The sequence below is a fragment of the Sarcophilus harrisii genome, chromosome 1 (genome assembly GCF_902635505.1).
Source record: "Sarcophilus harrisii chromosome 1, mSarHar1.11, whole genome shotgun sequence".
Lineage (NCBI taxonomy): Eukaryota > Metazoa > Chordata > Mammalia > Dasyuromorphia > Dasyuridae > Sarcophilus > Sarcophilus harrisii.
The window spans coordinates 507,639,804-507,652,946 of NC_045426.1; the positions used below are offsets into that span (position 1 = coordinate 507,639,804).

At 34.2% G+C, this 13,143-nt stretch overlaps 1 protein-coding gene across 2 annotated transcripts in view; it reads left to right on the forward strand.

Moving 5' to 3' along the window:
• Window positions 1–13,143, forward strand: part of IMPA2 (inositol monophosphatase 2) — a 69,428-nt gene that overhangs the window by 19,020 nt on the left and 37,265 nt on the right. For both annotated transcript variants that reach the window (XM_003760068.4, XM_031946656.1), the window contains exon 2: window positions 6,721–6,854. In XM_003760068.4, coding sequence (XP_003760116.1) covers window positions 6,721–6,854 — 134 coding nt within the window. The remainder of the gene's footprint in view (window positions 1–6,720; window positions 6,855–13,143) is intronic.

A 13,143-nucleotide genomic window follows, 5' to 3' on the forward strand; every position in this document is an offset into this window, starting at 1 on the left:
ATATATAAATAATTATTAGGTTGTCTAATGTCAATATATCTATACCCTTTTGAACTGGACAAATGTGATGAAACTAAGAATTATTTTCTGCTTCTAGAGGGATTTTGTAGTTATATTTACTATTTTGTTACTTCTATGGTTTTGCAAAGTTTTCTGGAGATTCTGCAGTAATACTTTTTCACTTAGAAAGAAGCTTATTTGTGTAACTTGCATATGTGGATCATAATTCAAATTAATTTTACTATGTTCTAGGCTGTGCATTGCCTCTGATACTTTGCTACTTTTGATCATCCTTGGAGTATTGGGATAGGAAAAATAACACTTAGGGTATCCCCCTTCTCATACATAAACAACACATTTTTATGCAGCTGAAGACTGCTAAAAGTGAACTTCCAAAGCTGCTTTGAAGGGGATGAGAAGGTAGCCTCTTGGTGATAGGTGAGCAATGTATTTAATTTGCTTTACGGTTGGAAGAAAGGAACTTAATAATGGACTGATTTCACATATGTGATACTATCTCTTGCTTGTCACTTTTTTTTCCTACCCCTTGGCTGCCCTGAAAATACTTTATATCCCCTGCACCAAGGATAGATGAAGTTTACTTATTACCCAGATAACCATTGGTCGGTCAATCCTTGGATTATAACTACCAAGCAAGGTTGGATTTCAAAACCAGATAAAAACCAGCCTTACAACTCCATTAATAAGACAGGTCTAGGAAACAAGCTTTGCTTCTTTGAAATTGTTAAGGCTCCATTTGAATCAAGGTCTTCCTCATTCCAAACTTGGTATTCTACTCACTGTATCGCCACTGATTCTGAAAGGTGGGAAGGACTTAAATACACAGCAAGAAGGGAGAGCATTTTAGATGGAGAGAGGGGTATGAACAAAATTTGGGAGGACACATGGTGTTGGGTGAATAATAAGCAGGCAAGTTTTGCTGTAGCAGAAGGCTAAATTAAGGAATGGTGGATTATAAATTTAGATAGACAGCCTACATGGGCTTCTAGTTGAAGGGTTACTCATGATGGGTGAGGTTCTGTTTTCTGGACTTAACTAGTGTGCCTCAGCTGCTCCATACTTCCACTCTTATGAGCCTTTCCTCTATTTTGAGGAAGAAGTCCAGACCAGTTATGCCTCATTCTCCAGGTGCAGGTATCATGCCCCTCTCCTGGTACTTCCTTACTTGACTCCTCTCTTGTCCCCTTTCACATACTGTTTTTCTCTATTAAAACCTAAGTTCCTTTAGAGCAGGCACTATATTTATTTTCATTTATATAGTAAACATTGAATACATACTTGTTGGCTGACTGACAAAAAAATTTAGACAGATAGCAAGGTTCCAAATTATGTAGATCTTTCAGTGGAAATCTAAGAAACTTGGACTCCATCCTTTTATCTACACTGATACTTTTTGTCCTACTGGTACCTCTGAATAACAACTCTTTCATAGAACCTTTTCTTATTTGAAAATAGTTAAGAACATATTTTTTCATATTTTTAATTTATTTATCCATGCTTTCCCTTAACAGCCCTCCCCCATAAACTCTTTAAGAACAAACTTTAATTTAAAAAAAAAAAATGTAACTAGTTTAGATAGCTTTTCTTGCAAAGATTTTGCTTGTTATTTTATTTTTGAGAGGGAATAGAATCTTGAAGGAATAATTTCTGTCATCTGGAAATGGTCTCTCAAGAGAGACTGCTGAGAAACTGAGTTAACTGTAACACAGTAAGATTGAAGGGACATTTTGACAGAATAGAGTTTGTCTGTGAAGGAGAGATCTTAAAAAGAATTTGAGAGACTTTAAAGTATCCAAATATCATCCTGAGAAAACTTTGTTGCCTGTGTTGGTGAAGAAGTCACTAAGTTGAATTGATTCTTACAGGGAACTTGAATGTGATCTTCCTCATAGCTGATACATTGTTAAAAAATGTCTTTGTGTCAATTGTTGTACTATTGACACATTGTAATGTAATGTTGCTATTTATTTTAAGCCTTTTGGGAGAGAGATTGACTTGAAAGGGCAAATAAAGTTAAGGTTTATCAGAAAACAGATTTCTTTGTTTATAAACTAGAGTGAGAGCTCAGCATTATTTAAAGAGTGCATTTTCACTAGCTTGGCAGTTAGGTAGCACAGTGGATAGAGGGCTGGATATGGAGTTAAGAAGTTATTGTTTGGTCCTGACCAACTCTTTGTTTTTGTTTTTGTTTTTGTTTTCTTTTTCTAAAATGGGGCTATTTAAGTAATTTATTTCCTCTTCTATTAATCTGGGCAATCTATAGTTTTTGTAGGTTTTCCTCCATTTCACTCAGGTTGTCAAATTTATTGGCATATAATTGAGCAAAGTAATTCTTGATTATTGCTCTCATTTCCTCTTCATTGGTGGAAAGTTCTCCCTTTTTATTTTTGAGATTAACAATTTGATTTTCCTTTTTCTAGTCAAATTAACTAAAGACTTATCTATTTTTATGAGTTTTTTATAAAACCAACTCTTAAAGTTTTATTTATTAATTCAGTAGTTTTGTTTTTTTGTTTTTTACTTTCAATTTTATTACTCTCTCCTTTTGTTTTTAGAATTTCAAGTTTGGTATTGGGTGGGGGGTTAATTTGTTCTTTTTCTAGCTTTTTTAGTTGCATAAAATAGAGAAAGAAAAAGATCAATGAATTGGATTTGCAAGTAAACATCTAGAGAGATAAAATTTCTCCTAATAACTGCTTTGGCTGCATCCCAAAAGTTTTGGTATGTTGTCTCATTGTCATTCTCTTGGATAAAATTATTGATTGTGTCTATGGTTTTCTGTTTCACCCATTCATTCTTTAGGATGAGATTATTTAGTTTCCAATTACTTTTTGGTCTATTTTCACCTGACCTATTGTTGAATGTAATTTTTGTTTCATCATGATCTGAAAAAAATACAATTACTATTTCTGCCTTTCTGCATTTAATTTTGAGGTTTTTATGTCCTAATATATGATGACCAACTCTTTGATCTCATTTGTGGTTTTCTTGGCAAAAATTAGAGTGGTTTGCTTTTTCCTCCTCCAGCTCATTTTACAGATGAGGAAAATTAAATAAACCTGGTTAAGTGACTTGCCAGTCACACAGCTAGTAAGTAAATTAGATTTGAGCTCAGGAAGATTAATTTTCCTAACTTCAAATCCAACACAGTGTCCATTGCACCACCTAGTAGCCCAGAGTTAGGGAAACCTAAGTGCAAATACTTCCTTGGACACTTGCTATGTTACCCTGAGCAAGTCATGTCACCTCTCCTAGATTCAATTTTCTCATTTTTAAAATGGGATAAAAATAGCATAAAGTTCACAGGGTACTTGTGAAGATCAAAGTAAATTTGTGTGTGTGTAATGTAAAGCATTTTGCAAACTTTAAAAAGCTATATAAATGTTAGGTATTGTGATTATTGTTCATTATGAGAAAATATCAAAACATTCCTCAATTGATTGCCCTATGATGTAAAGCATGCAATTGGTGACAGCTTGAACATACGGAAACCGTAAATCTGAGTTCAAGAATAGAACAGGAAAAATAGATTTCTATAAAAGTAATTTCATTTGCATTTGATTTGCTAATGGCTTTCAGAACCCTAAATTAGTGAGAGCCAGGACATGTTCACACTAATTTTAGGTCATTCTCAATATTCTGGACCTAAATACTCTAATTTATAGTCTAAGACATAGCCACTTCTTTTTGTTCCTATGCTAAGTAAAATACAATGTATAAACATACTTATATTTATTAAAATATAAAAAGTGTAAATGCAAAAAGTTGCTATAGAATTACATAGCAACAATGATGTGAGACCTACAAGGTAACAGGGATTTAGATGTGTAATTCTATACAGATATAACATACCCATCAAGATTATAAGACATTTAAAAGTTTTTTTTTTCCCCCCAAAAGTAGATTCACTTAAGAAAAAGGTGAAAGGAACATCTTTTCAGTGAATACTTCTGGCTACCATGGGAAGAAGGGAAAGGGGGAAGAGAATAAGCACTTATACAGTACCTACTGTGAGCCAGGTACCATGCTGAATGCTTTATAAATATCTCATTTCATCTTTACAATATTCTTAGGAGGTAGATGTTGTGATTATCCCCATTTTACATTGAGGAAACTGAGGCAAGCAAAGGTGAAGTAACTTGCACAGTGTCATTCAGCTAATTAAGTATCTTGGGCTGTGTTTGTACTTCTGTCTTCATAACTCCAGGCCTAAGCACTGCATCCACTATACCACCCAATTGTTTTGTCTTGTGTTGTAACTATAGATCCTATGTATAAAGATTTATTTACCTCTATTAGAATAAAATGATCTTATTTCTAAAAATGTTTCATTATAATTTGCTTGACAAATATTAAGATTTCTTTATACAAAGAACAGGAAAAAGATTGTATATTGTACCATGGATTTCTGTTATGCATGGCTTTTAAAAATTAGCCTATTTAAAATGTGGTTTTAATTTTTTATTTTTCAACTCTGCCCTGTTTCACTATGTCCTCTTTTGAATTTCTTTCCTCTTTTCCCTACCTTTCCCTTCCCTTAGACTTCTTCCTTCTCCTCAAATGTCTGCTTCCTCTTCTTCTTTTCCTTTTTCTTCTCTCTTTCTCCCTCTGCCTCTTTGTATCTGCCCCCTCTTCCATCTTCTTCCTTCCCTCCTTCTCTTTTCTTTTCCCCTCTCTACCTAAAGTTATTACCACTACTCTCCTCCTCCTCCTACTCAAACATCTCTACCCCTATTCCTCCCAAATAAAAATTCTTCTTTGTACATATATGTATAAGCATCAAAAATGAATTCACACATTGGTCAAGGTGTAAAAAAAAAAAAAAAAAAAAAGTATGCCTCATTGCTTACCTTTAAACTATTATCACTCTGCCAAGAAGTGGAAAGCATAATTCATCCACCAGTCTTCTAGAGCCAGTGTTACTGGTCATTATACTAAAAAGAGTTCTTAAGTTTTTTAAATTGTTTCCTTTACATTCATTGCCATTGTATAAATTATTCTTCTGGTTCTGCATCAGCACATAAGTTCTCCTAGATTTCTCTGAATCTGTCTTGAATCATCTATCTTATGGTACAATATTTAATTTCTTTAATATACTATAATTCATCCATTCCCAGTTTATAGGTGTACATTTTGTCTCTAGTTCTTTGCTACAAGAAAAACTGTTGCTATGAAATTACTGTTGTTGTTTGGGGGGTGGGGGGATATATGGGTCTTTTACTTTTTCCCAGTTCTCTATTTGTCTGAGGCAATTGCCCTTTCAGTAATTAAGGCTAGGTAAGAAATGAGGCTCCCCAAAAAGACTTTTTACCTAGTCAAAAAAAAATCAATCCAGGAGGGGAAGACTGACTAAAACAGAAACTATTGCTATTTATATTCACTCTGAGCCATCTGAATCCAAAGAATGACTAAATGAGACTTGAGCTGGGATTTGTTGTTGGCCAACAATTTGGATTTAAGACATGGTCCTTTATAAAGAAATCTAGCCCTTAAACCCTAAGATATCTTGTGAGGTTTCAGCAGTTTATATTCCCTTGGACAGCATTTGCAGATAAGAGTATGATTCCCTATTGGACAAAGGGAGAGGAGGGAAAGAAAAAAAAGGAAGGCAGGCAGGAGGGATAGAGAAGCAGCTGTGTTGCCGAATTATTATTCACAAATTGTTGATTGTTTATCCTTATGAAGAGGACCTTGACATATAGAAAATGTCATGACTTGCAAGCAAGTTGGATTTAAATGAGGCAAGGTTATGCAGTCTCCAGCCTCTCTCTCTCCTCCTGAGCCATCTGGGCTAATAATAGCTAAATAGTGGGTATAGTGCTGGACTTGCAGGCAAAAAGATGAATTTGAATCCTGCTTTAGGACATTATTTTCTCCTGGAAAAAAATCACTTAATCTCTTTTAGCTTTAGTTCTCTCATCTCTGAAATGGGCATAATAATAGCACATATTTCAAAGGTTTGTTGTGAAGAGAAAATGTTGTTATGATCTATATTAAGCACTTTGAAAGCCTTGAAGCACAATAGTTTAGCTATAATTATTGTTTCTTTCATCTTTTGAAAATTGCCTCTTTATCTCTTTTGACCATTTATCTATTGGTAAATTGCTATTCGTTATCCATGGCTGTTTCCTTTTCTATATAACTAATTTGTTTATGATAAGATTTTTTATATCTAGGATATATATAAATTTGGAGCTTATTGTGTTGTGTGAGATATTGGTTAAAATCTAATTTCTTAAGTGTAATTTAAGACATAAGTAGTGCTAGTTTCCATTCCTTTCTAATTCCTTTTTCATCATTTGCTGTGACATTCTTAACTTTTTCTTCCTTCAGATGCATCTGTTATTATATATTTTATAGAACTAGAAATCTACGTGGTAATCTGACATGACACTGAATCTGTAAGTTATTTTGCTTAATATCATCATTGTAATTATTTTAGCATGGCTCAAATATAAGCAACTGATGCCTCTCCAATTAAAGTATGGTTTTTCATTGTGTTTATATAATTCCTATGTGTGTGTGTATGTGTATCCATATATAGTAATATCTATTTTCTATATATTAAACTTATATACATTATATAAGACTTTACTGATGCACACATCTTGATTCTAAAGATGATCCTCAATAAGGGGAGCAATACATTTGGCCAGATGATGAGAATGAGTTTAATTTATTACCTATATTTTGTTTTAGATTATCAAAAAAGCCCTCACTGAGGAAAAGTGTGTGTCTACAAAAACATCAGCTGCAGATCTTGTGACAGAAACAGATCATCTTGTGGAAGATTTAATTATTTCTGAACTAAGGAAGAAGTTCCCTTCCCATAGGTAAGAGTATTACAAGGTAGGGTGGAAAGTTTCAACAGTAAGGCAGAATGCCTGTGGGACAATTGTAGGCAGAGGCACAGTTATGTTACTTGTTTTGTTGCTATAAGCATGTCTTCCCAAGAAAAGCTTGGACTCAGAGCCAGCAACTATATTCTGTCCATGGGTGTACAATCATGTGTTTCTTTACTAGTAATTATTATTTCATTCTTCCTGTCTATAAAGTTTTAAGGAGGATTATAATAATAGGGCTAAGAAAAATCTTTCTTCCTGTTTTCAGAAGGGTATATGTAGGGGAACCTTTCTTCTTCCTCCTCTTCCTCCATCTAGTGGAGATATGACTATTATTCAATTGTGTTAAATTGTAGCTTTATTTTAAAATTTAAAATTAATAATACAATTCTAGAAAAAAATTCTCCTAGAATTCGGCTGGGGGGTGGGGTGGGGTGTGAGGAGAGACATTGCTTGTCTGAAAAGTAATCCCTAAAATGAACTTGGGGTTATAGAAACAACTGAGCTCTGGAAAATGATTAGCAATTAAAACCATTCTATAAATAAACTGAGCCCTCCTCATGGTAGGGAACAGGGTGACTCCAAAGGGAATGTAAAAATTTTGAAACCATTAGTAGTAATGAGGAATCTGGCCTTCAAAGCAAATTGATTCAATGCAGAAATGCTCAGTAGAAAGATCGTACTAGCCACGTGGTCGCTGTCAAGACTAGGGAAGTTAGGTGACATGGTAACTAGAGATATTGACCTGGAATCAGAAAAAACTCGAGTTCAAAACTAACCTCAATAACTATATATGACTCTACTTAAACTCTGCTTTCCTTGATTTTCTTCTGTAAAGTGGGAATAATAATAGTAATTATTTTCCATAGTCATTGTGAGGATTAGATGAACTAATAATTATAAAATGCTTTCTAATCCTTAAAGAACTATATAAATCCTGGATATTATTATTGCTATTGTTATTACTATTATTTCCATTTGTTAGCTTAAACACATAGGACAGGTGATCTTAACTTGGTATCCCTTATGTTTCGATAACTATATTTCGATATAATTGGTTTCCTTTGCTATCATATATAGTTTTTATTTATTTTGTGCTTTTAAAACATCATGAAAAGAAATATCTAGACTTCACCAAACTGCCAAAGGGGTCCATGATACAAAAAAAAAAAAAAATGTTAAAAATCCCTGCCATAGATGAAGGGATTTAAAGTTCACTAAAGAATAGAATCTATCCATAGACTAACAAATGAATATTCTTCAGGTAAAGGGAAGTAAAAAAGAAACAGGCTAAAAAGCAAGGTCTAGAAGACTAGTTCTAGATAACTAACACAAGGGTAAGCGTTATTGTGACCAGATGAGCCAATACCTCCTTATCCAATGAGCCAGAGACCATGTAAGAACTCAGTAGGTCCAATCAACAGCAGAATAGAAATGTACTGTAATCAGGAACCAGAATAGAGCCACATCTTTGGAAGAGATTAAGGATCTTCCAGAATCCCATAGTTACAATTTTACACTCTTTAAAGTTTTTAAATATGTAAGAATTATAACAACTTTTACTAATGGGAAGAGAAAGCATATCCCCTTACAGTTAGAAATGTGTAGAAGTATTTCTCACAAATTATCAGACATAAGCAGTGTTTACTGACTATTTACTCATGAAATGAATTATCAAACTCTTTTGGGTGTTGAAACATCAGTTTCTCAGCTGTCTTTCTTTTCTTCATGACTTCATGCTGCCCTCATTTCCTTTTGGATTCCCTAGGTTATTTTAGGGGTTGCCAGATTCTCTCCATGAAATACTATTCTCTGCCAAGGGATGTTTGTGACATTTTTTTCGTGGTTGAATCTCTGCTATGATTACTGTTAGTATGAATATAGAATGTGACTGAAAGAATTAGCTTACAAATATAAGAATAAACATTTTTTTCCAACCTCTCAAATATTTGTAGCTTTCTCTCTGTTGGCCAGAAAGCACACTGCAAGCAGAAATACCATATAGATGCAAAATAATAAACATGTTCTGGTTATATTTTCTTTCTTAAAAGCCCTATCATTCTTAGCAAAGACATAGTGTTCTTGGCTAATGGTCCTTTATGTTCTAACCCCAATTTTGCTTTGCCTACCTTTCCTATTTTCTAATTTATTATCAAACTAGGATATCTAACATCTCTTTAAAAATTCATAAGATTTTTTAAATTGTCATATTTTGAGTTGTTTGGCCCAGGCTACCACACTAGTCATCCTGATTGCTTTTATTGTTGATGTAATAAGTCAACCACAATATTTTTTTTTTCAGCTCCTTTAGGAACTACCCTAGTGCTTGGTTTTTGTAAAGATATGAGAGAGAAATGATTCACACAGCCTGGGTGTAGTTGAAATGGAACATTGCCAAGCTATTCAGAATGCTAATCAAGATTCTGAGGTCACTGTGAGGCTGGATATAATTAATGTTTCTTCTGGATTTTTAAGTCAATTTACTTTGATAAATCTGGCCTTGAAATTACATGATCTATTTGGCAGCAGATAATACGGGTATTGTTTTATTTGAGCCTCTATGTAAATCTGTAGTAAGTCTGCAGTCTACTCAAGCAAATATCCATTCTTGTATATTGTAGGACTTAATGTTTTAGATAGATTTTTTTCCCCCCACTTTTTATTTGACTTATATTTTTTCTAATTACATGTAAAGATCATTTTCAATATTCCTTTTTTTTAAGATTTTGAGTTCCAAATTTTTCCCTTCCTTTCCTTTCTTTTCTCCACGGACAGCAAACAATCTGGTATGTTATATGTACGATAATTTTAAGCATATTTCCATATTAGTCATGTTGTAAAAGAAAAATCATGGAAAAAAGAGAAAACAACAAGAGAAAAAAAAACAAATCAAATGTACAATTTTCACTTTTTATCTGCATTCAGTCTCCGTTGTTCATTCTTTGGATGTGGATAGAATTTTCTGTCACAAATTTATTAGAATTGTCTTCAATCATTGTATTGCCAAGAAGAGCTAAATCTGTCATAGTTAATCATCACATGATGGTGTTCTTTGTGTTTAATGTTCTCCTGGTTCTGCTCAATTCACTTGGCATCAGTTCATGTAAAGCTTTCTAGATTTTTCTGAAATTGGGCTGTTCATTATTTCTTATAGAACAATAGCATTCCATTACATTCATATATCACAATTTGTTCAACCATTCCCCAATTAATGGACATTCCCTCAGTTTTCAATTCTTTGCCAATAAGAAGGAGCTGCCACAGATATTTTTATACCTGTAAATCCTTTCCCTTTTTAAATGATCTCTTTGGCATAAAGATTCAATAGTGGCAGTGCTAGATCAGAGAATAGGTATAGTTTTATAGCCTTTGAGGCATAGTTCTAAATTGTTCTCCAGAATGGTTGGATCAGTTCACAACTCTACCAACAGTGCATTAGTATCCCAGTTCTCCCACATCCCCTCCAATATTTATCATTTTCTTTGTTTTAATTTGCATTTCTCTGATCAGTAGTGATTTAGAGCATGTTTCCATGTGACTACAGAGATTTAATTTCTTCATCTGAAAATTGTCTGTCCACATCCTTTGACCATTTATCAATTGGAGAATTAGGTGGATTTTTTTTCCTTCCTGTAGGAGCTAAGCAAAGCCATAGAATAAGTTAAAACACTTGTTTCTGATAATGGAAGGTAGCAAAATGATATAGTGTGGGACTTTCAGACAGGAAGACAAGTTCAAATTCTACCTCAAGCATTTAGGTAGCTCTGTCATACTGGTCAATTCACTTATTCTCTTCTTTGCTTTAGTTTCTCCTCATCCGTGAAATGAAGTTAATAAAAGTACCTACCTCACCAGCATTATTATGAGGAACAAAATGGCATAAATACTTTGCAAACCTTAAAGTGCTTTGTAAGTGCTAGCAGTTCTTATTGTTGTTTTTCTTATTTATTATTTTTCATCACTAACCAACTGTGTTACTTTGAGCCTCTATTTCCCCAGCTGAGATGGGCAAGTTCAGGATATGTCATTACAAAAATGGGAAAACTATGTTTTGATGATATTGAGACTCCTTTGTATTGATAGTTCATTGAGACTGTTATTTAAAATCCTTCATAATCTGTCCTCAATTTACCTTTTCAGCTTTCTCATTGCTCCTCTTCAAGTAACCTCTGACCTAGTTCAGAGGTTATCTTCTTGTTATCCTCATATATACACATCCCTCTACCTTCCCATTGATTGTCCCTCATGCCTGGAATTTTTTTCCAGACTTTTCTTCCTCATGTCTACCTTAAAGAATCCCTTCTGTCAAGATTCAGTTGAAGTTCCACCTTCTGATAAAAACCTTTCCTAATCTCTGTACCGTGCTTTCTAGAGCCCCCATGCTTGGGTGCCAAAATATAGAATCTGAACTAGCTCTCTGGAGGATCTTGGGACCAGCCCGAGTCCTTGGTCTTTGTGGAGGAGTGATGAGTCAGGGATCCCTGTGGATGGTCAAAGATGGACTCCATTTATTTCAAGTCCTCTCAGCCCCTAAATACTTTAGTACAATTACATCACTACAGCACACTGAGCATGTGCTAACTATAAGCACACTGCTGTTAATATGTAAATGCCTCTTTTGCTGTGAGTAGCTCTGCTTCAATAGAACACAGGTTGTCATGCACCCCACACACACTTCTCAGGAAGGCTGAGATGCCCCAAGGGGAGATGAGAGCTAAACCAGAAATTGTCAGCAGGTTCCCTCTGGGCTGAAGGGTCCTATACTTCCCCAAGAGTTCCCCCACTGTCTGTGGTTCTTTGCAAATCTCCCCAAAGGCTAGTGTTCTGTCTCCCTAAACAAACATGTATTTATTTTGTATTTATTCTTTATAAACTTATATGCAAGTATTGCCTCTCCTAATAGAATGTAAACTCATTGAGAACAGGTACTGTTTTTTGTTTATTTTGTTTTGTTTGAGCCAGCAAATTACAAGCTGTGGTACATTCTTCCAAATTTGGAAGATGTATGTCCTGGTGATGCATAAGATAGTGTCTATTTTCCTGAGCTGAATAGAGAGAAACTTATCACCCACAAGCTTCCATTGAGTACTGAAGTCTTTGGGATAACACATGAAACTTATACAGGACTGATGGTCATTTTGATTTTTTTTTTTTTAATATCACTTTAATGTGCTCCACTTGGTTAGTGATAGTAGTTCAGTGACTGGAAAGAAAGGCATCAAAGGATTCTAAGAATCGGGTTTTTTAAAAGGTCACAAACAGCTATTCAGTTTTTTATCTTCTAAATGTCCTATCTTTAGAGACCATGATGATTTTGTAGCACTAGAAAATCTGAACTATATTACTATTGTCATTCCAATTACAAATGAACTTGAAGGCATAAGTAAGTTCTGGCTAAAGTTTAATAAGATAATATAAAAAGAAAAAAGGAACTGCAATTGGTTTTCCTGTGTTCCCAAAATTAATAACATCTTTCATTTTATTTATGCTCATGATGAACAAAGTGACCAAAAATCATTGCATTTTCAAAATTTCTCTTCATTATGAACTAATGGTGAAAATATGTTGGCTCAGAATCCTCCTGGAGCCAAGATCCACCCAACTAAGTCAACATTTTGATACTTGATAGTTTCTGGTGAAAGATACAGGGAAAATGACCTAAAAAACTCAAACAAAAAACCCCACCATACACTACTTATGAACATATATGTATCTTCCCTCAAGAAGAGTCAAAAGGCAGGGTCATGTCCAATATTTTTACCAAAGCTTACAGATTGGAAATAACCAATTAATGGCATCAGTGTTTTTAGAGGACTTTTTACATTCATATCCTCAATTAGAGTAAAGGTCAAAATGTATAACATATTAGAAGAAAAGTTAGTCAATGAAAGAGTGAAAACACATTTATTAAGCAATTACTATAGGTCAAGCAGTGTATATAGTTCTGGGCTACAGATACAAAAATAATACAATCTGTCCTGAAGGAGTTTACATTCTGATAGGGTGAAAACAGCATATATAGGAGAGTTGAGGAACATGCTCTTTCCAAAGAATTGACGTGCTGATTGGATTGGGAAAGGGGAGAAAGGATACACATGTGATAGGTCACATGTCAAGAAGTGGCTTCAGTAGAATGTAGAGTATGACTGAGAGTGGCTTTATATAGTGGGCTATGTAATCCAAACATTAATCAACAGACAGTATTAAGGACTTACTCCGTTTGAAGTGCTCTTCTGAACACCAGAAATATACAAAGAAAGGCAAACAACTTCTGCCTTCA